The sequence below is a fragment of the Colobus angolensis genome, unplaced genomic scaffold, assembly GCF_000951035.1.
Source record: "Colobus angolensis palliatus isolate OR3802 unplaced genomic scaffold, Cang.pa_1.0 Scaffold26, whole genome shotgun sequence".
Lineage (NCBI taxonomy): Eukaryota > Metazoa > Chordata > Mammalia > Primates > Cercopithecidae > Colobus > Colobus angolensis.
The window spans coordinates 1,023,465-1,046,646 of NW_012115821.1; the positions used below are offsets into that span (position 1 = coordinate 1,023,465).

The window sequence follows — 23,182 nt, forward strand, 5'->3', positions numbered from 1 at the left end:
GTATGTGACATACTGAACAGAGTAGTCAGTCACATGAGCGAGGCCCATCCCTGCCGTGGAGGTGTCTGGAGCCTGGTAAAAGAAATAACAAATAACTATATACACACTCACACAGTCTCACTTTCCGTGAATTGCACTACCTGTAAGTAGAACAGCTGACCCAGAATGATAAAGTCAGGGGAGACTTCTGGTAGAAATGATGTCTAAGCTGAAACCGAAAAGATGAGCAGGAAGAAATGGTAAGAGGTCAGCCTCGTGAACCTTTCCTTAGGTTAAGAGTGGGTGCACAAATCGGTCCCTCTGATTGGTGAGGATCAGTGTAGAGGAAGGAAAGGAATAACCAACATCAGTTACGACAAGCTTTTCAAAGTTTTAATTTTATTAAGACTGGACACTGCGTGGACATATGTAGTATGTGTAAGTTGACCAGAGCAGCCCTAAGTTCCAGCTATCAGGTACAGCAGAAAAGCAGTTCTTATATTTAGAATGGCCACATTTCTTGTTATTTAAGTTTTAAAAGATTCTGTTCTTTTCTATGGAAAGAGAAGCAAAAAACAACAGTAAACTGCCCTAATGAAAATGATTGATATTCTTTTGTTCCAAACTCAGTAAACATTCTCAAAGTAAACACCCAGATGTATTGCTTGGAGGTTAATTTCTCCATGTTTACTCTGTGGAGAATTTGCCAGGATACTTCATTTGGGGGAGGGAGTGAAAAACTAAGAGGACAAAACAAAAACAAAAAAAAGAAACATGTCTGTGGTATGATGACTTTATTAAATTGCTACGAATTTCTTAAAAAGACTTTTCACTCTCTGTCATTATGTCAGGAAAACACTGTAAATCATATTTTATAATACTGAGTACATGAGAGGTACGCTTTGCTTTAGGGTATTCCTGCACATCAGAGAACAACTTCTGCTTCTGGAGAAACCACATTCTTTTAGATTTGGTGGGCACGTAATTATAGTGTAGGTGGTATATCCTTCTTGACGAAAATCTTATAAAGCACTTACAGGAACTTGGATATTTGGAATGAAATACAGTATTAGATTTTCATTTTTACAGATTTTCTTTTCCTCTAACCATAGCCATTAAGACTGGTTTGAAAGAGTTTTGAGCTCCTATAAAAACAGAGTGCCCCCCGAAAAAAAAAAAAAAGGGTCTTTTAACTCTTCAAGGATCATTTGGGCTCCTTGAGTCCTTGCTTTAGAGTTGGAGAAATAATATTAAGCAGTCATAAAAAGGGATTCTTAGGCACAACACACAAAAGCTGTTTTATATACTGTTTTTCATTAAGTGCCTCCCCCAACCTTTCAACTAGAATGTTTTTGTTTTTGCTTTTAGTATCCTTGCCAATACCACCACCTTCTAAGTCATTACCTTCCACGAGCACCGTCTCTAAAACAGGGCCAGGCTGAGATAGGAAAGCAAAGGCTTGTAACAAAGGCCTTCAGCTGCCACCCACTGTCCTGCCCTCCACACAGCCTGGTAACGTCCCTCCAGCCTCAGAAAGGCCGTCTCTGAACTCAGTGATTCATGCCCAGAAATGACACCGCCACGCAGTTAAAGCAGGACTTGAGCTGGCTCAGGCCAGTAAAACCAAGAGCAGAAAAACAAGTTCTGTGAGCCCGAAAGTCCCTACTACGCAGTTGCGTCCCTTGGTGTTTGGGTTTCAGGTTTGTCTTTTGTTCTCAGAATCTGTTTTCATGTGAGGCAAGAGCACAAACAAAAATAAAAATGAGTTCTTATGGGAATACTTACAAGTCTGTTTCTGTCAGGGGTTTACATCAGCAGTTTATTTTTTTAATGTGAGTGACTCATCATCTTTAAACAGGAGGGGAGATTACTGTTAAAAACTAAAGATTAATTAAAAAAAAAAAAAAAAAGACTAAGCAGAATAGTGGGTAGCCAACCAAGTTTGAATAGTTTCGATGGCTAAAAGAAAAGCTGATGCCTGAGATACAAATAAATATAAAAACTAAAACCCTACAGCAATTTTAAATGACATAAGAATTTAACTTTTGGCCAGAGTTTCAAAGAGATTATCTTTGCTGAAATCATCACATGATGGAAACTTGCCATGTAGAACATATCAGAGTTACTGACTCTTCTAAACATAGCAACTTCTTTTAAATCGAAAATGAACACAATAAGAAAAATAGGCTTTCCATCAGGAAAAGAAACCCTCCCAGTCCATTCCCTTCCTGCTCCATGCCCCAGAAAAAATTATCTTTTAAAACCTTAACTGCAATCAGAAACACTAAGCACATATGCTTTCATTTCTAATTGATGATTACATTAAGATTTAATAGTTTACAATTAAGATGAATATTTCAAGATTACAGCAAAAACCCACACCATTCCCCATTTGCTCTTCTGTTCTAAGTCTGTAATTAATTTTTTTAGGGGGGCACAGTTTTTTCAAAGAGGACTTAATTAAAAGAGAAGGTTTGGTTTGAACACAGAGCCTGTTTTGAATCTTTCTTCTCCATTCTCTCTCTCTCTCTCTCTCAACTTTCCCTTTCGAAGATGGTTTCTCCTCAAGACAGGCATGTGATCATCAAACAGAAGTTTAAAAGTTAAGAAACTTCTATACTAGTTGACAAGGTTGACATTTCATTAACTTGTTGGTTCAGTCTTCAAGTGATTTTGTGTGGCAAAGCACCCTGTGTTTGGAGCGTACAGCTTTTTCTTCTTCCTTCCCTCACAGGCTACAGTCATGTTTAATTTGGAATCTGGGCTCCTTTGGCAAATTAGCAATTAGAACAATTTTGTGGGAATATGTATATGTGTCATTAGTTTTCCTGCAAATTAATAGCAAGGGCAGAGGTCAGGCAGAAATTTTCCACTTGACTGCAGCTCCTCTATTGAGACTTGGCACTTGGTTTTGGAATGGCCACAGCTGCTCTCAGCCACCCTCTTCCTCTAGGAACTGTCTTTTAATTAGTTTACCTCATAGCCATCATTACAAATATTACTGCCTCCCCTCCTCGAAATAAAATTACTGTTTCTACAAAATATTCCAGTGACATCTTGCACCACTGCACATTGATGGTGGGGTCAGTCGAATGCAGCATTTAATCATTAGATCACCTCCATCCGCATCTCCTAATTAGAGTCCTTACAATACATTTTTATCTGGTAATTAGCTGAGATTGGCTGCTTCCTCTGTGGCTTATTAGAGACAGCCCAGCAGTGGGTGTGAATCACGGTGTCATTTGTCAAGCCTGGTAAGCCCCCTCTCTGCCCTCTTCTGGCTCAGTGTTTATTCCCACTTGCTAATGTTCAAAAGCCTCCAGAAAATTCTACCTTTATCTCTTCCTTTGTGGATTGTGCTAACTTGGAGGGATTTTATTTTTCGCTGTTGACTCTTTTTTGGTAGAGAGAGTCCTACTGGTGAGATCTTGGTGGAAGCTACAAGACTCACATCCTTTTGGCATTTGATGACATTTTACTGTGGGATTTGTCTATTCTTCTTAGCTATGAACACCCAAAAAGATGGGCTTGCACTTACTGAATGAGTTTTGATTTCTGACAATGAAACTGGAACTCAGTTAACTTGGTGATCTTCCTCCCAAAACTGAAAGGGAGCATGCATGCAGGACATTTGTGTTTGTAATTTTCATTGCCTTACTTTAAGAAGGCCACAGTGTTTAGGGAAAAGTTCTTAAACTGAAAAGAGAAGCCAAGAAGTCTAGTCAGTCTTCAGAACTGCTTCGTGGTTACTGTGTACCTTTGCCCTCTGCCTGACGTATGTGTTCGATGGTAAGCCCTTCGAGGGCAGCAGTTAACTGTTTTATTCCTGTTTTTGTCATTGTAGGACTAACTGCCTTATAGTTACTCAGTTACATGTGTTGAATGTCATGCATAAGCAGGGATAAAATGCTCTGCACGGAGTCTTTTCCAAAAATGAGCATACAGAGAAATGAAACTGGTTAGTGTTCATTTTTCCCATTAACTAGGCATAAGATGATTATACAAAGGATCTAGAATCATACAGGTGTTTGGTTTGACTCTGGGTCTGGGTTGAGAATATGGGCAAATTATTTAACCTTTCCAAGCCTCAGTTTGCTTATCTGTAAAGTATGAGTAAGAACATCTCAGATATTAGTGGTGGTATGAGAATTAAAGGAGACCACACAGTGGCAGGTGGTTTAAAACATGATTTTTACAAATGTTACCCTTGACTTTCCAAAGTGCTCCAAGATGCTTAGGCTTAGCAGCATCTGAATTAGAAAAGCTGTATATTTATGAGCGTTCGCCTTTCATGCACTAATTTCCTTGACCCTTTGCTTGGGCTGATGCTTATACGTACTGTTCCTGCACTTGGTCAGTGATTAAGGCCGGAGGTGAAGAAGAGGTCAGCCCCAACTCTTCCCCCCTTGGCTTCTCAGCTCTGCCCCATCCTGCGGCTGCTACTGTGAACTGTTCACACTTAGTTTGCAAATGTGTGTCAGAAAACCCGGTTTCCAGCACTATAGAGAAAAAGCCACTCATGGCATCTGCTCAGCTTGCTGGGGCATTTGTAAGGGCAGTGCCATCTCCATAGCTTGCTCTTCACGGGCATTGTCTGTTGCTCACCGAGTCAACATTCTATGCTGAAAATAAAAAGGAAAGCACAACTCAAAGCTCACAACATTCCGTTTCCAGCGCCATGTTTACATTTTTCCATTAGTATTTCTTCATGATATTTGATCTTTCTTTTCTTCAGATTCATTGCTTTTTTATGAAACTCTCCTCAAACATATTAGAGAAGATTCTCATGGCCCCTCTTTTTTTTTTTTTTTTTAACTGAGTGTGAGTAAAGGTCGAGTCTTCCCAACATATTGGAACTCTCTTTTAATAAGTTCTTTGAGTACGATCTCCGAGGAATCTCATTTTTAATACCTTCCACAAATACTGCCTTGTACTTAAGACTGACTGTAGCATGGTGAATCAGACTTGGTGAAACAGACTTACTATGGTAAGTGATTTGAAATCTGGTTTGAGAAAATGTTACCAAGTAAGCCTACTTTGCTGAAGTTTCTTGGATTTTAGGCTGGGTCTGTGTATCTGAGATAGCATATAAATAGTTATACATACGCTGAAAACAACCAAATTATTCAGCGTTGCCAGACATAAAATAATATTTCTGTTCCAACAAATTTTGGGAAAGGGTTATCCCTTTTAGTATTTGTAAGAATGGTACTTTAAGGTGAAGGTAAGAAAGATCAATTGAAACAGTGCTCATTGATTTTTTTTTTTTTTTTTTTTTGGAGATAGAGTTTTACTCTGTCACCCAGGCTGGAATGCAGTGGTGTGATCTCAGCTCACTGCAACCTATGCCTCCCAGGCTCAAGCTATCCTCCCACCTCAGCCTCCTAGGTATCTGGGACTACAGGCATGTACCATCACACATGGTTAATTTGTGTGTGTGTTTTAATAGAGACAGAGTCTCACCATGTTGTCCAGGCTGGTTTCAAACTTCTGGACTCAAGACATCCTCCCACCTCAGCCTCCCAAGGTGCTGGGATTACAGGTGTGAGCCACCGTGCCCAGCCTGTTTTCTTCTCTTCTACTTCAAATAATACTCATTTCCTAACTTGAAGCAGATTATTTCCCATTTTATAGAACATTCAAAACTTGAAGGAAAAAAATCAAAAACCTCAGTTCCAGATCTCCCATATTCTATAAAAGAATGTCATAATAAGGGCCAGGCACGGTGGCTCAAGCCTGTAATCCCAGCACTTTGGGAGGCCAAGATGGGCGGATCACGAGGTCAGATCGAGACCATCCTGGCTAACACGGTGAAACCCCATCTCTACTAAAAAATACAAAAAACTAGCCGGGCGAGGTGGCGGGCGCCTGTAGTCCCAGCTGCTCGGGAGGCTGAGGCAGGAGAATGGCGTAAACCCGGGAGGTGGAGCTTGCAGTGAGCTGAAATCCGGCCACTGCACTCCAGCCTGGGCAACAGAGCGAGACTCTGTCTCAAACAAAACAAAACAAAAAAAAAAAGTCACAGTGGAAAAAAAAAATTAACAGATCCCAAGCCTGTATTTGATAGATTTAATGAAGATTACTCATAATGCTTTTAAGATTTATTTTCTGCCAACTGATTGGTAAGAAACAAATGACAGCTTGTGGGGTCAGGTCCATTTGTTTAATGTAATAGGCCACACATATTTGCAGGAGTTCTCGTCATCCACGAAGCTGCACACTGGAGCTCAGTAGGCTCTTCCTGGACTGTCCAGTATGGTAGCTACTAGCCACATGGGGCTCATTCCATTTAAATTTATTAAAGTTTAGTTTTAATAAAAAGCAAGTAAAAACAGCTCTTGGGTTGTGCTAACATATTGCAGAAAGTTCTGCTAGACACTTCAGAGCTACACCAGCGTATCCCAACTGGTGTCACCTAAAACACTCAGCTTCACTGACATTGCTAAGGACTTCTGTCCCTCTTTGAGGTTGACGAGGCCTGATAGGCCATTAAAGCCCATAGGTGAGACATCACCATGAAAGAAATGTCTTGACTCAGACTTTCTCAAACTCACCCAAGTAGGTAACCCCTTTTTGAACCCATGTAACAGCCTTTGGAAAAGAGACCGCTGCCAGAGATATCTTACACTGCATCCTAAGTGAATTCACGCAGGACTTACCTTGTGTTTCGGTTCATGACAAACATATCTACTTAGAGGAAGAGCGCTGCCCAGGCATCCTCTGTGTTACTCCTGCTGGATGTGGTGCCTGGGTTTCTCTGTTTTTCTGAAGGTCTCCTAAGATGTTGTTTTTTTTTTTTTTTCTCACAGTTGAATCTGGTATCAAGTGTCACTCTCTCCAAGTCCGCATCAGAGGCTTCTCCACAGAGCTTACCTCATACTCCAACGACCCCAACCGCCCCCCTGACTCCCGTCACCCAAGGCCCCTCTGTCATCACCACCACCAGCATGCACACGGTGGGACCCATCCGCAGGCGGTACTCAGACAAATACAACGTGCCCATTTCATCAGGTAGATATCCACGTTTTGCCTCATGTAGAGTTGTAATCTGCAATTCTTGTAGACCAGCCCCTTTTTAAAAAGCGATAATTAATAGGACAATGATTCTTATTCAGCAGATATTGCGCAGAACCAAGAATTTTATAAGAACGCAGAAGTTAGACCACCATTTACATATGCATCTTTAATTAGGCAGGTAAGTAAATAACACAGTATATGAAATTCTGTCAGAAGGTATATGTGTATATGGATATATAGATGAAGTAGATTTAAAACCGTTTAGTATGCAAGCATGCTGAAACCTTTTCTATAAGGTTTTTTAAAACTGCAATATATAACATAATTGCTTTTGATTAAGTATTACAATACGATGTGATTATTAGGAAATTCATTTCACACAACAGTGAAAATGAGCCTGTTTAAAGATGGCAAGTCAATTATCACAAGCTACAGTAATCTCTGATCCCTAGAATTAATCTGAGCTCTAAATAATTACTGAGCTTTAATCAGCTAGTGAAATGTTTTGCATTTCTCTTTGATTCTGCTTTATGAATGACTAATAAATTAATATTTCTGTACGGAAACAGAAATAAAAACTCAAAACAATTAGATAATTCCATTTTGAATTTTGCTATTGAACGGTTAAACACAACCATTAATCTTAGATCATTTTGTGAAACCTTTCTCAGGATTTAGCTCTGAATCAGAGTGATTTTATATTTTCGACAAACTGTAACAACGACTCTGCTGATTTGGTCATAAATTATCTTCTGTTGCATTTTGCTTCACAGGCCATTCTCGAATCTCCAGAAAAGCAGCTAACACTAAATGAAATCTATAACTGGTTCACACGGATGTTTGCTTACTTCCGACGCAACGCAGCCACGTGGAAGGTAAGCTTTCTCAGGCCTGTTTATTCTTGGATCTTGACGTTCATAGAACAGTTTGTTGTTGATAAAATGCAGTTGTGCTGTCAGGAAGCTACATTTATGTTGTTTTAATACTCTTAAAGTGTCCAATCTCTAGGTGTGTTTGATTGGGAAAATAGTGTCATTGTGGTTGAAATGCTCTGATGGAAGACTCTCATTATACCAGCATCACAGTGTGGAGGGGCCAGCCAGTAAAATGATCTCCCTCTGGTTGGAATATGTAGAGAAAAGGAGATAACACTGTCGCCCAGAAGTGGAGGTTGCCATATTACTTGCACAAACTTCATGCCGTTAGGTATTCAACCACAGCCAATATTTGCAGAGATGTGTCTCCGGAGATGGAACCTGGAGAAATGACCAAACTTGACACAGCCCTCAATGGTTGGATAAAGAGCTCATTAACCCAATTAGTAGAGAAAGCTGTGCACAAGTACTAGCACTGTTTGTAGGAGTTATTAGTGGAGAACACAATGTATTATTAAGGGGTTTTTGTTTTTAAGTCAAGAGATTTAAAACCATTTAGTATGCAAGCATGCTGAAACCTTTTCTGTAAGGTTTTTAAAAACTGCAATAGCCAGGCACAGTGGTTCATGCTTATAATCCCAGCACTTTGGGAAGCCGAGGCAAGAGGGTCACTGGAGCCCAGGAGTTTGAGACCACCCTGGGCAACATAGCAAGACCCTGTCTCTAAAAAATAAAATTAAATAAATTAGCCAGGCATGGTGGCACGCACCTCTGGTCACAGCTACTCCAGAGGCAGAGGTGGGAGGATTGCTTGAAGCAAGGAAGTTGAGGCTGCAGTGAGCCCTGTTCATGCCACTGCACTCCAGCCTGGGCAACAGAGCAAGACCCTGTCTCAAAAAAAAAAAAAAAAAAAGGAGATTGTCCCTCATAGAAAAACTAAGGAAGAAAAGTAGATTTAGAACTTCATTATAATGCTATTTGCTATAAAAAACAAGTCAAATTCCATAGCTCTTTATTGGATGCCCCCAGCAGTGCTTGGAGTCATATATGGCTTACCACATTCCCAGGTCAGCAGCTGGTTCAAAGATTCCACTGGTATTTATTCCCTTATATTAGATTGAGCCATCACATATGTTTGGGCTTTCCCATTTTCGGTTTCTTGGTGACTAATACTCTTGCTTATAGAAGGGGACAGGTACACTCTGTCATTTGTATTTTTGCCTTTTTTTACTACCTGGAATTCTTGTAATCCCTGAAATCCAAAACATTTAGAGACATGTGATAACAAACATTTGAGGATATGTCATTAATCTAAATATGATAGGGATGTGTTATAGGATGCAAGGAAAACTTCCTTCGCTTGAAATAAATGCCTTCCTTGCTAATTCCTTAATTTTAAACTGGAGAAAAACCAAAGCAAAAAACAGAAAAATACATTTCCTCTGTTAAGTTCCTGATAAATTAGCATTTTAAAAGAAAACGAATATAAACCATAGAATTAATTCATCAACTTCACAGAGCTGTGAATATCTATTATGGCCCAAATTATCCTTTCATTTCCATTAAGACACATGGGCACCGAAAGAGAACCTATGTTCAGAATCTTCCCCTCTTTGCCTCAGCCTGCCTTGGGAGATAAAATATAAAAGGATCTTTAGCCATGAATGCTTTTAAAAATTTAGGAAGTTGAAGCATGAGGCAGACATTTTCTTCAGATTGCCTTTTATAAATAGGAATGATGAAATTTAAAAACAATTACCAGTTGTGAATATAATATTTAAGCTTAGATCTTCAGATTGAACTTTTTCATTTTGCAAACTGCAGGAAAAAGTGTCATTAATTTAACAACCTTAGATGAAGTACTTAATGACTCACAAATATGTATAATTTTCTCTACGTGTCCTTGTTTGTACCATGATCTTAGACAAAAGATGAAATGCCCAGTTAAAGTTATGGCTGAAAAGAGCTTACATATCTTTTTTTTGAAAACTCTTGACTTCTCGTCGCTTTCTGCTTAGATGTGCAGTTTTGGAAAACAGAACTGAAGTTTTGGCTTTGTGTCTTTACTCACACGGTTATATTGCTCAACCTGATCTACAGACATTATTTTGTCGAAAGTAGCTTTAAGACCTTTCAGTTCTGTACATTTTGATACTTATTTGAAAGCATCAGGCAGTGATTAGGATTAGTAGCAATGTTGACTTCTTTTCAAGTTATGTCTCCTAAATGTATAATGCCCTGTCTGGATTTTTAAAGGAAATTGGCTTTGTCCATTTATTTATACCACCTCAATTTTGTTCCAGTAAATAACAGTAGACCTTCTATCGTTCTATCGTATGCCTTTGGGCAATATATTTTTTTAAATGTAGCGGCTCCTGCCTGTAATCCCAGCACTTTGGGAGGCTGGAGGATCATTTGAGCCCAGGAGTTCAAGATCAGCCTGGGCAACATAGCAAGACCCCATCTCTACAAAAAAAAAAATTAAAAATGAGGTGGGTGTGGTGACACGTGTCTCTAGTCCCAACTACTCAGAAGGCTAAGGCAGGAGGCTCGCTTGAGCCCAGGAATACAAGGCTTCAGTGAGCCATAATTGAACCACTGCACTCCAGTCAGACAACAGAGCAAGACCTAGCCTCAATAAAAGGAAAAAGAAAAAAAACTGCTTAGATTAGACTCCAGTTTATATGCAAAGAAAATTGTCCTATCAAGTATATGACATGCCAAATGTTTTCAGTTTAGAGGTTTTTATTTTTAAGCAAATCTATCCAATTTTTTTGAATCAGGAGTGTCCTTTGATAGTCCCCTGGGTATCTTGAACCTACCTCAATTATGCTGACATTACTCAAAAACTCTTCGGGAATTTGTCCTGCGAATTCTCCTTTCAAGCAATTCATCACACCATGCATTAAAACTTGTCTCATTATCTCCTAAGAATTCCATATCCGAAAAGAAAAATTATTATGTAGCTTGAATCCTCACAGCCACCAACTGTGATTGTCCAAAAACTGAAGTGCCTCTGAGAGTATCAAGATTCACCACCATTTAGGATAATTCAGGAAGGAAATACTCCGGTGGCAGAATGCGGAGGGGTGCAAAATGCTTGTGCAATAGCAGTGTTGCTGGAATTGAGTGAGGACTTTACCCAGTGTGATGTATATATCAACTTCTTAAGCCCCAATTGAGTCATCTACTATTGAGTCATCATCTCCTTATTCTGAATAAAAAGAAAAATTTAAGTAAATGACCTGAATCTCTTTAGAATATCTTCATGTCCAGAATTGAGTCTGGATCCATAAGTTTAACCAGGCAGGACTAAAGAAATGAAGCCTTGCTTTTTAACTGTACCCAGTGAGGGTGGGGGATTCTTCTGAAACCCAGAGGAAAGATGAGATATTAAAAGCTCTTCGTCACCCTTGAGTTGAGATCCTCCTTTTTGATAAATTGTCGATGTTAAGGGTCTCAGCTTAGGAATGGCCAGAAAGGACTTTTAACCATAAGCAAGATGTGTCTGTAGAAACCATCAACTGTAGAAATATAGTCATTTTGCCACCGAGTGTTTCACTCGTATTCCTTTGGCATTTACTCAGTTAAAATACTTGCCCGTAGTTAGGGCCAACTCTCATATTCTGGAAGGTAAGACATAACATGATGATTGATTGATAGATACTGATCTCTTCTGGGGTCCGTTCACCTCCCTCGTCCTTTGACTACACAAGGCACAACTCTCAGCAGTAAAATCCACTTCAGAATTCTTCATAAGATCTCTGGAAGTTTTAAAAGCCAGAAACCATCAAGAACAAAACTGTATTTAGCAGTATTAACCAAGTGTTCCTCTTTCATGGTTTGAAAAAAATACCCCCTTTTTATGGGAGGTAGGTGGGCTTAAAAAGGGCAGTTTTATGCTTTGCATGTGTTCTTGTTTTGAAGTCACAGTAACATTTTCAGATTTGTACTCTGGAACCTATTTTGGGCTTGTATGCATATTAAAAAATATTTCTTCTGGTTAGTTATTACCAGAGACTAGACAAAAATGCCAAAGTACAATTAATTTAAAATTTTGGTTTATTTTTGCTTTTGGAAAAGACATCCTTAACCATGAGAAGGTCCTCCACGGGGGTGGCAGCTACAGCTCTTGGGGATGGTTTTACAAATGTGGACTGTTAGGCTGAATTTACTGCTGTTTTTGGAGTCTTTTCTTATAGAAAATGTAAATGTTCTCTCTTTTATACTTGCTGCAGAATGCAGTGCGTCATAATCTTAGTCTTCACAAGTGTTTTGTGCGAGTAGAAAACGTTAAAGGGGCAGTATGGACAGTGGATGAAGTAGAATTCCAAAAACGAAGGCCACAAAAGATCAGTGGGTACGTCCACCATGTTTGAACTTCTTAGCCTAGCTTGGATTGTGCTAACAAGTATAACGTAGAGGCTTTGGCTGCTAGATGGTGTTAGACCAAAGAACTGGTTTCACGTTGTCTCAGTTAAGGGAAGCAAAAAAGCATTTCATCCCTCCTGTTTTGTATACCCACCAGTCCCCCTGCCCTGCTTGCTGGTCTTTGTTGCATCACATGCTAGTAGCTTTTAGGTGGCAATGCATATTAACCCTCACAAACCATTTGCTTATGCTTATTGCATTTTATTTTCTTTTTCCTGTTCCCTGTATTGGATGTCTGTTCCGCCCCCAACCCCGTCTCCTTTTGTTGCCACTCCATCTCCTTTGCTGCTGCTCCTATCCCAGGGTGCCATTCGCACCAACCTCTCACTGCATAAGTGCTTTATCAGAGTAGAGGATGAGTTTGGGTCCTTTTGGACAGTTGATGATGAAGAGTTTAAACGTGGCCGCCATATTCAACGAGGCCGTCCTCGCAAATACTGCCCCGATGAAAACTTTGACGAGCTTGTCGCACAGTAAGAGCCTTTACTTGCTTTTGTTTTTTTTTTCTGCTGTTGCTTTGGCTTTGCATGGTTGACTCATCCCATGTAGTTTTGCATTTCACCAATAGCAGTGCCACAGCTTTCTGCAACGAAACTAAATTGTGTGATTTGTACATGTATTGCTCTTGTTTCTCTTTGGAACACCAGTGCCTTGAATAATGCTTTTTTGACGTCTTTAATGCAAATATTCATTGTATTTTGATTCAGCAGCTTACGGGGACCCTGAAACTGAATACTTGTGTTTAACCCATAATCCCCCTCTCCCCCCGCCCCAAGTAAAAAGAGAATTTTTGGTTACAGTTAAAATGTGTGTGTACTATTGGGGTAGATTTCCTATTTGTTCACTCACTATAATAATATAAATGTAATGAAGTGAATGATTAAAATGTTCCAAGCATAGGAAAGAAATAGGTTTGATTGTGTATACTTACTTTAAAGGCCACTGATACATGTAGGTAATTGCCTACTGGGAGGCAGGCACCCTTTTCCCTCAGTATGCCCTGTATAATTTTTGAATATTTTTATCCTTGCGAGGTTAGAGATTTTTCTGACAACAGTATGTTGGTTTCATTTGGTCCGTGAACGGAGATGGCAGCAAATATTCTCAGGCCCTTCCGGATTTGGCTAAGACATCCCCATATTTAGTAACAGCCCTCCCCTGGCATACCCTACTCTCCATCACCTGTTGGCAATAAACGTGCCTTGCAGATGTTCCTTAAAAGCCTTCCTGCCATCCCTCTAGCAGTCACTGTAGAGTTCAAATCTCCAAGATGATTAGGAGCCAAGATTCTCTCTGCTCACGCCCAGCAGGCCCCTGCTGTGAGCTCACTGCCTTCCCCAGCACGACCTCCTAGGCTGTTGCCTTCCTGTTGGAGTCTGGAGTCAGGCTAACTCCTAAAAATCTGCAGAGAGGTCTCTGGAGGAAGGACCCAAGGAAAATTATTACCTAAGCCAGAATTTTACACCTAGTTTCCTTGAATAGCGAAGTCAAACCCCAGAGGTGTGCACACACACACCCGCCCTACAAATCAGTGACGGGGAGAAAGCCTGACTTTTCTTGGGTTTTGTTAGTGGGGTAAATTGGTGATTTGGAAGGACACTAGCAAGCTTAAAACAGAACTTAGCTAGGAACTCAGGAGTCGACTGTGTTTAACTTTGAGTTTTTATCTTTTTCTTATACAGTAACCCTTCCCTTATTAAAAACATGCAGAGCAGCCACGCCTACTGCACACCTCTCAATGCAGCTTTACAGGTAAGATTAATGGCCGTCCCGAATATGCAGCAGAGGCACAGGTCTCCCCTACTCATTTCAAAATATATTAGCCTTGCTCTAATTAGATATTAAATTTTAATTCCGTTAAACTTTTTTCTTAAGTGCACAAAGCATCGTACTCCCTGGAGGCAAACACATCGGGCTGCTTCAGCATTAGCGGGATGCTTAGCATTTTGAATATTGTGGCAAAAAAATTAAAAGTTCACTTATTAATATTTATCAGCAGTATCATAATTTCCATCCTCTTATTTCAGAATTTCACTTGAGGCAAAAATACCACAAGTGTAATTACTCTAGCACAGCTATTAATGTGCTGGATGATAGGCCACTGCGTCACATGACCTTCTATTGTTCACGGGTTTAAAGAGAAAGCAGGGCTTTGTATTGCTTCTTCTTCTTTTAAGGTCGACTTTAGCATCTTCGCTTTTGTCTGGGGTGGGGAGGATCTGGGATCTGGTTCACTTTATACAAGTAAACCGTGTCTGTTTAAACAATAGAGGTGTCTAAGAAGACTCTTTAGTTTTCCTGGAGATCAAGATTACATAATAATCATACGGGATATTTATTTCCTACTGACAAACCAAGTACTTGTTACATCACCAGTGGTACCAGGAGATGAAGACGTGGGTTTTGAGCAGTAGCAAGATCACCACCCAAAAAGGAGCTACCTGAGGCAGCCCAGCTTCTAGCAAACTTTTAACTTATTGCACATTTGAGTTCTTAAATGAAGGCTACTCCAGTATGATTTCATTAAAGTACCTGGGTATAGTACTCAGGTCCCCCTCAAGAGTTCATAAGTAAGCAGTATCCTTTTGGCCAGTGGTCCTGGTTGCTTTTTCCCCTACCCAGACTGTTCTAGAAGACAGGCCAAGAGAATCTTGATAGCTTTTAAATGGCATATTCTATAGATAAATGTGACATTTGTCATCCAATACCGTTGCAGTCCTCTGCAGCATACGTTCTCAACGGGGGCTGTATCACCCCCAGATTGGTTCTGAGATACTACAATGTCTTGTGTCCTTCCAAAGGACCATAAATAACATGAGCAACTACGAACATTTCTTGGGGTGAGGGTACAAAGAGAGAAACAAAAGTCTAAAAAGGGACAATAATGAAAAAAACAGTTGAGCCCTTTAGCATGATGGGAACAGGATGAGGAAGGAGGACATACTGACAGGAGCCCTGGGCCTTGCTCTGCATTGAACGGATGTTTATTGAGCACGACTCTGTACCCTACAGGCCCAGAAGAGTCTTAAGGCTCCTGGGAATTGATGATAGGCCATTTACCCAGTTTCAGTTTAGAGGCAGATTCACTGGCCTTAGCATTTCAGTAATTATATTTATTTATTTTTAGCCTGAACCAGATTTAATAGGAGAAACTACTTTCCGCTTTTCTTTTAATTACTTATAGTTTACACAGTAACTTTAGAAGAGTAAATGAAAGCATGCTTCGATGCCGCCACTGTAAATACCATTCATTAGTAACTTATTTTCCCTGGAGTCTTCTGAAGTGTGAATTTAAAGGCTGCTCTATCTGGAATAGTATTAAGATTACAAGCACATTTTATATTCATGAGCCGGAAAGGCAAAAAAAAAAAAAAGTGATCCTCCATCCTCTGAATTCTCTTAACTATGTGACTAATTTCAATTAGTATGCTTTGTCATTACAGAACTGTTCAGGTTTCATCTCTGAACATTTGTTTTTGGCATCTTCTTCAGTAGCCCAAAACTGTCCTGCCGTTTTCCAAGAACACTTTCTGTCCATAATGAGGCAAGGGGAATAGATTGATATAAATTCATGATTTGAGAAGTGGATTGTTTCCCTCTCTTCCACGAGTTTGGATCCCTGATCCGTAGACAGACACATAAGACAACTTTCTACTGTGCAAATTAAATAAAGATTCTGCCAGCAGGCCTTCCTTTCCATTACCGCCTATTTCCATTTTTCAAGGCAAGTAAAAATAATAGTGGAACAATATCTTCAAAAAAAATTACTAGAGCAACATAATGCATGATATACAATATATAAAATAGGACAGCAGAATCCACTACAGAAATAAAACATGGGACTTGGGACAGATTGCATTATGCTCTGAAAAGTGAAGTAACTAAGGGTAACCGTAAAGCTTCGTATTTATAGACTGCCTTTCCCCTGAGGATCTCAGAGTGGTTAATGTTCCAGGAGCGAGGGTGCTTATGGACTTCTGCACCATTACTTAAGCAACTTCATTTTTTGGCAGAGGTGCCAGCTTGATATGAAACCACATGCTGTGCAAGGACCATTTCTATAATTAAGTCCATTTTTGTAACACACCTGCTTCTAAGTGGACATCAACTACCAAAAAAAAAAAAAACTTCGTTAGGCATAAGCAGTTAGTGAAAATTTCTCTAACCTTTGGTGGGTTGCTCTGATCACTTGCTCAACAGTGTGTTCAAGAAGCCCTCTTGCGACTCAGGCACTGGGATCTCTCTGCAGCCCATTTTATCATTTTTTCAAGGAACAAGGCTGATTTTCATCACTTACATCTTTCTTGTCTGAGAACCCAGGGATCAATATAAGCGCTTGCCTTTGTATACCTTTCACTACTGTGGCGGTTGGGTCTCAGGCCATGTTCTGTGATCCAATCCCAATCAGTAATGGCCTTGACCTAGAATACCTTGAGAGCCAAAGAGAATAAATACTCATCCCAAGAAGGTTGCCTTCTCTAGAGGATGACCAACTCATCCCAACGAACACATTCATATCAGCATTTCAATTTTGTCTTCACAATTTTTGACCAGGGAAGTTGCTAAAATAAGCTAGTAGCAGCCCCACTTTTGCCACATTCTGACCTTGGAGTAGTGAAATTATCTTGTGAGAGCTTATCTTATGGTATTTCCAGTGGAAAGACAGTTGGCAGAATTTCTGTGACAGAGAGGTGTGACCACTGTTGTCTCAGATAAAAGCGGTTAAGATGCTTGTCCAACTGCAGTTGGCAAAAAAAAAAAAATAGTTCTGGCAACTGCTCTGCCAAAAAAAAAGAAAAAAGGCTTTATTGCAATTATAAAAGAGCTGTTGGAAAAAGTACTTGATTCAAGTTATCGGACACACTGTAGGAGAGTGTGGAATGTTCAGATTTGCTGTTCATCAAAGTGAGTTTACCGCATTTGAAAATAAAAACAGGATTGTACCCCTACTTTTTAAAAAGAAGACAGTTACATACATTTACAAGTAGAGGGAAGGAAAAGCTGTGGGCTTACAGAGGGCCAAGCTTTGAAATAGTCCATTATCCAAAGCTGTGATTGGTGAGTATGCACAGGACTTGTAACACTGGGCTTACACCTAGAAAGCCCTGGCTTTGGGGTTTGTATAGTGAGTGAGGCTGCGATTGTCATACTAGCCAGACGGACTTCTGAAGCCTGGCTTTGCACTCTTTTGGCTTTTCCTTTCTCTCTAGACCCAGGATTTCTAGAATAGTTTGGACTCGTGTATGACTGGCCAGTGGAAGTCACTATGCCAGATCGTCTTGTGATTGCACTTTTTTTTCCCATTAGGATGGAAAAGCAGGCATAGTCTAGGCTGCAAGAGGACAGTTGTGATACATCTTGGTTTAATTACAGCTGCCAGTTTTTGAAAGTGTCCTCTTTGATAAAATGAAAAGTCAATGGGTCGTAATCACCACCCAGATGAAACGAGTATGGGTACTTTAGTCCAGTTCTGTATTTAACCAGTGTGTGCATTTCAGAGTTGGTGTCCCTTTTATTCAAATGCACTATAACAGGAAGTGAATAATATCCTACCTATCCTAAATAAAGTTTAGGATTTCTTCTTTTTTATTTCCCCACTTTTTTGCTGACACTCAACGTGAAGTGACTTTGTAACCTTTGATATTGATGTACTTAGGCACCAAAAATAAATACGATTTAGAGCTTCCTTTTGCCAGAGCTCTTTAGTCCTAAAATCCTAGGCAGTTGGTCGGACTCTGAAACATTACGTGGTGTTTCCTTCAGCCAGTTATCTCCAACTGCGCTAAACAGATTCAGAAATCATTAAAACAGAAATGATGGGAGGAGATAAAAAATTGATTCCAATTCTATAATCTCTTCCTTTTCTATAGGATCTAAGAGGTGAATGTTTATGGAAGTTCTCATAAGTTTGAGCGATGCGGCCAGAATAATCTGATCAGAATCTCTAATATCCAATACTGGAGTCATCAAAATGGATAAAGAAATAAAAATTCCATTATACTTCACTGTGATCTGGAAATATTCAGCTCCTCTTAAAAACGCATCCGACATAAACCTCATATTCGAAAGCCTGTCTAAACCATGTGACTACCAAGCAGGACCAAATTGAGTCCCTCCTACCCACAGGCGCTTTGATCCCCCTGGCCCCCAGTTAGCTCTTCAAAACCAAGCTTGGGACAGGTGCCACGAGTCATTTTTAAAGCAAAATCTTTCAACACCTCTTAGAAACTTGTATTTGCCAGCCATGCTACAATTAACTCCAACTGAAGATTATCGAGTACACCCATAATTAGTAGTTTCCTCGTCTTACATACCCTGTGTCTTCATAAATTTTCTCTTGGTTGATGACAGGCTTCAATGGCTGAGAATAGTATACCTCTATACACTACCGCTTCCATGGGAAATCCCACTCTGGGCAACTTAGCCAGCGCAATACGGGAAGAGCTGAATGGGGCAATGGAGCATACCAACAGCAACGAGAGTGACAGCAGTCCAGGCAGATCTCCTATGCAAGCCGTGTGAGTATGGTCCACCCAAAAGGTCTTTGCTTTCACACCCTAGTCTCCCTAGGTACGCACAGGGAGACATCTCTTTCTCTGGGCTTCATATTACCTTTTCTGTAATTTCTGATATCCCAGAACCAAGCTAGAAATTGGTACTTCCAGAAATGTTCAGCTTGGTTAGTGCATAAAAGGACTATTTGCTAACTTTCCCATAAAAGCAATTCCCAGCAGTAAAATGGGAAACAGGCTGGCTTTTGTTCCTCTGCTTTATCACATCTCAGGCCATTATTTAAGCCACACTACTTTTTCCTCCTCAAATTAATATGCATCCCTATGAAAAAGTGTGCAGTTTGTTCAACTTTCGGGCATGTTGACCTAGCTGAGAGCAAAAGATGCTTGTTTACTTGGTGGTGCGATAACCACGAACACGACGCCGCAGCATTATTACCAACCATTAATGATGGCACAAATGAAAGGCGGCATGATTTATAGATTGCTCTTAAAATATCAAAAGGAAAATTAATAGGAGCATTATAGCAGCAGACGGCAGTATAATGAGTGCACATATAACTGAATGAAGTGATGGGCGATGGTTGCCCATGCTGAATGTGAATGGAACCAGGACTGCAAACTGCAGGAAAGGCGGAGACCAGGAGGCTGTGCTGCCCCTGTGAGTGGGTGATGGGAGAAAACTTGGTGTAACTATAACCCCCTCTCTCCCAGGAAAAGTTTTCAAACAGAGCAAAGAAACCACATTACTCCAAATGATTGGCTTTGCAGGAGATGCTGTGGAATAACAGTCTCTCCCTTTTAGTGAGTTTCTTCAAAACTGTTGCCTACTTTAAGGTACTAACCCATTTCGTGTTTGCAATACTGTCAGTTCCCAGAATAGGCTGCTTGTCTACACATTACCTCTGAATTACTGACCAACATCTTATTTTAAGATAATTTGAGTGATACGAATGGAAAACAGGACCTGTAACAATTAAGAGCAGACGGAATTGGCATCTAATGACAAAGAAAAAAGTGTTATCTGCCAGCATAATTTGGAGGGTACGGGGAAATCTGAAATTTGATTTTCTAGCATTTGAATTTCATCTCCACAGCACTTCAAAAAGGATCTTTACCATCCTTTGTGGATATGGAAATAATCATTTTTAATTTATATGAACAGTATCTTAGCATTTACTTCACAGCATTTTAAGAATGTGTTTATCTTTCACACTGATGCTGCTATATTTCATCCTTTCCAAAGCAACTTAGTGTTTCCGACTTTCTTGTTATCACATTCGTATTCATCTTAAATCATTGTCATGACAGGAGTATTTACTTAGATACTAACGAAGTTCAGAACAAACGTAAATTGGTGTAAGCTACTGCAAGAAACACTCATTAGAGCAAAAATGTCTGAAGTTATTGAAGTGATACTATTTCTCATAATCTGTACGAACTCCCAAGTTTTTGTTGACATATATTCCTATTATTTAGTATAAAGAAACACTAAAACAGAAAGATACTTGGATGCAAGCCACAGGCACCAGTTCAGAGTGATGCTAATTTTGCTGTACGAAAGACAGTCACTGCAGGGTTAATTTGTTTAACAAATTTGAATTAACCCCAGTATTACCCAAATTATGTTTTACAATAGTCTTTGTGATTTTTGATGAAATAAAGGTTTCAACTATTTTTTACAAGAAACCCTACATGAAAATGTCAAAATGTGTTGCTCAAATCTCACAGGTTTGTGCTGTTTGCTAAATGTAATTATATGTCAACAGCAGATTCCCTGCGCCTGCTATCTGTGTCATAGACCGTCACTCTTTTTGACCCCATATTTCCATTAAGGGAATTCTGTAATGACAAGAGTTTCCATTCTTGTCCAATATGCATTATCCTGCTATGATGCAAATTGTTTTTCAACTGTTCCAGTCTATTGGAATAAATCAAGCCATAAACTGTACGGCACGGCTTGAAGGACCTTGTTAGGAAGGCAGCCTAGCTAATACCGAGTGTTGAAACAGAAGTCTTCATTCTTACCCTTTCTGTGACACTCAGATACCACTACGTTTCATTCCTCCTTTGAAACACTAGAAAGTGGTCACATAATTATGGCTTTGGGGCATTATACTTTTATCCTGCTAGACGCTAAAGGAGCTACAAAGCAAAATACTCCATGCTGTGCGGACACCCCCAGAACACAATGCCTTTAAACACCAGTCAGCTTTATTTTAAAACTCTTGTGTTCCCAGAGTGGCTAAACAAAGGAATTACTCAGATGTAAAGAGAAGGGAAATGTGTGGTTTTGCACACACTTATTCAGTGGTAGCCCTTTCGGAAGTAGGAGTTGGAGAGAAAGGGTGGGGGCAGTGTCTGCAAGGAGAGGAAGGTGCATCATACACAGCCCTAACTTCTAGAAGAGGCAGTGAGTGTATGTGAAGTGAGTGTAGTGTCTTCAGTAGTCTGCATCACATCTCAAATGTATCTTTCATGGAATCCCATCCTCTTTTTCTTCTTTGAAGTACTGTGTGTGCCTGTGCTACACCTTTGCCACACCCCAGGGGTATCTGGCGGTACCAAGAAGTGTCCTGAAATTGATTTCATTTCTCTTAAAGTTTCGAAACCTTGCCGTCTAACTCTGCATGAGGCACTGGGAGTCGAGCCAGCAGGCGTGACAGGATCATTACCTGTGTCTTCTGGATAGAAAATAACCCTCATGAATTTTGGCTGCCAGTTTAGGGGGAAAGCATTTTTTGTTTGTTTGTTTACTTTTACAGCTTTCAAAATTGATACTTCGTAACGACATATTTTGGGGGTACATGTGTTATTTTGATACATGTATACATTGTGTAATGATCAAATGAGGATAATTGGGCAAACAAAACATTCTCTGATGTTGTGAACTGTGTTTTCTGGGGCTTTACATGTATCTGATTTTTGGGGTAAGATTAGCACAGTATTGGTCAAAGTCTAAAATGATACAGTGAGAACTTCATTAAGGTGAAGATGGTTCTATTTCTTCTAGGGGTCCCCATCCTCCTTCCCCCTCCCCAAGGTCTTATATGATCTTACATTCTTCTGTCATTCAGTGCTGGGTTGTAAACATGAAAAGACTGATAGATCTGATAAGAACGTAGAAAAATGTTGGTTTGGAAAACAACATGTGAAGCTCAGTCAGCATGTAGCTAAAACGTAAATTTCTCCACAATGAAAGTCTGAAACAGAAACATTAGGAAATGTTCACCATTGTCAGTAATCTGAGAAACACAATTTAACGTAACCTGAGCTTACCTGATTTATACCTGCTAAGCAACAAAATATTTTTTACAAATAATGCTTGCTGCTGATGAGATTGAGTTTAAATTGATAGCCCCTTTGGAAGTTAATATCACAATAAATCACAGGAACCATAAAGATGTTTTGGCCTTTGCTCTAACAATTCCATTCTTAGAAATTTATCCTAAGGAGGTAAATCAGCAGAAGTAGAGGAGAAAGATTAATGGATAAAAATGGTCATTGCATTAGACAGACAGTAAAAGGGAAAGAAAAAAGATGATCCTAAAATGCCTAGTATTCAGAAACTGACATATGTCAACACAGTGGAATCTCATCTAGCCGTAAACATTATAAATTGTAAAGCTAGGAAAATTTAAAAAAATAGCATTCCTGCTGAATTTACAGTATTTAAAAATATGACCCCAAATGGAAAGAGATTGGCAAAAAATAAGAAAACTGGCCTTAACTAAGGGTTTGTGCTTTTTTAAGGAATAATCAGTATACCTAATTCTTCCTAAAAGAATGTAGGGTATCCTAGCAAAGCTGGTTCACAAGTGTGACATGCAGTCAGTCACACAGGATCTCATGCCTAAAAGGACACTTGCACTTGATTTTATGTGTTCTTTTCATTACCTTTTTATTTAGGGATGGGGATCTTACTATTATCACCCAGGCTGGACTCGAACTCCTGGGCTCAAGTGATCACCCTACCTTAGCCTCCCAAATAACTTGGACCACAGGCACACACCACCACACCTGGTATGCACTTGCTTTAATGCCATTTCTGTCTTGAAATTGTAATTTTTGAGCCAAGGACCCCAGATTGTCATTTTGCACTGGGCTTCCAAAATTATGCAGCCAGTCCTAATTCTTACTGCGGAAACACTAATGCGGCCATTTAAAAAAAAAAATCCCCATTCATAATGCTTAATACAGACTGCTGGAAGGGTGACTCCCCATGCAGTCTTCCTTGCACTGATGTACAACTGTTTCTCTGAAATAAAAATATCTGGCCAGCCATGGTGTCTCGCACCTGTAATCCTAGCACGTTGGGAGGCCAAGGCGGGTGGATCACTTGAGGTCAGGAATTCAAGACCAGCCTCA

General features: G+C 39.8%; 1 protein-coding gene across 5 annotated transcripts in view; it reads left to right on the forward strand.

The window, feature by feature from the left end:
* Nucleotides 1–23,182, forward strand: part of FOXP1 (forkhead box P1) — a 658,747-nt gene that overhangs the window by 629,130 nt on the left and 6,435 nt on the right. For 3 of the 5 annotated variants that reach the window (XM_011947142.1, XM_011947140.1, XM_011947139.1), the window contains 6 exons: nt 6,789–6,990; nt 7,095–7,174; nt 7,770–7,871; nt 12,110–12,231; nt 13,985–14,054; nt 18,654–18,820. In XM_011947142.1, the coding sequence (XP_011802532.1) occupies nt 6,789–6,990; nt 7,095–7,174; nt 7,770–7,871; nt 12,110–12,231; nt 13,985–14,054; nt 18,654–18,820 (743 nt within the window). Of the gene's footprint in view, nt 1–6,788; nt 6,991–7,094; nt 7,175–7,769; nt 7,872–12,109; nt 12,232–12,605; nt 12,776–13,984; nt 14,055–18,653; nt 18,821–23,182 lie in introns of all 5 variants that reach the window. The other 2 variants (XM_011947141.1, XM_011947138.1) reach the window with 2 other exon arrangements.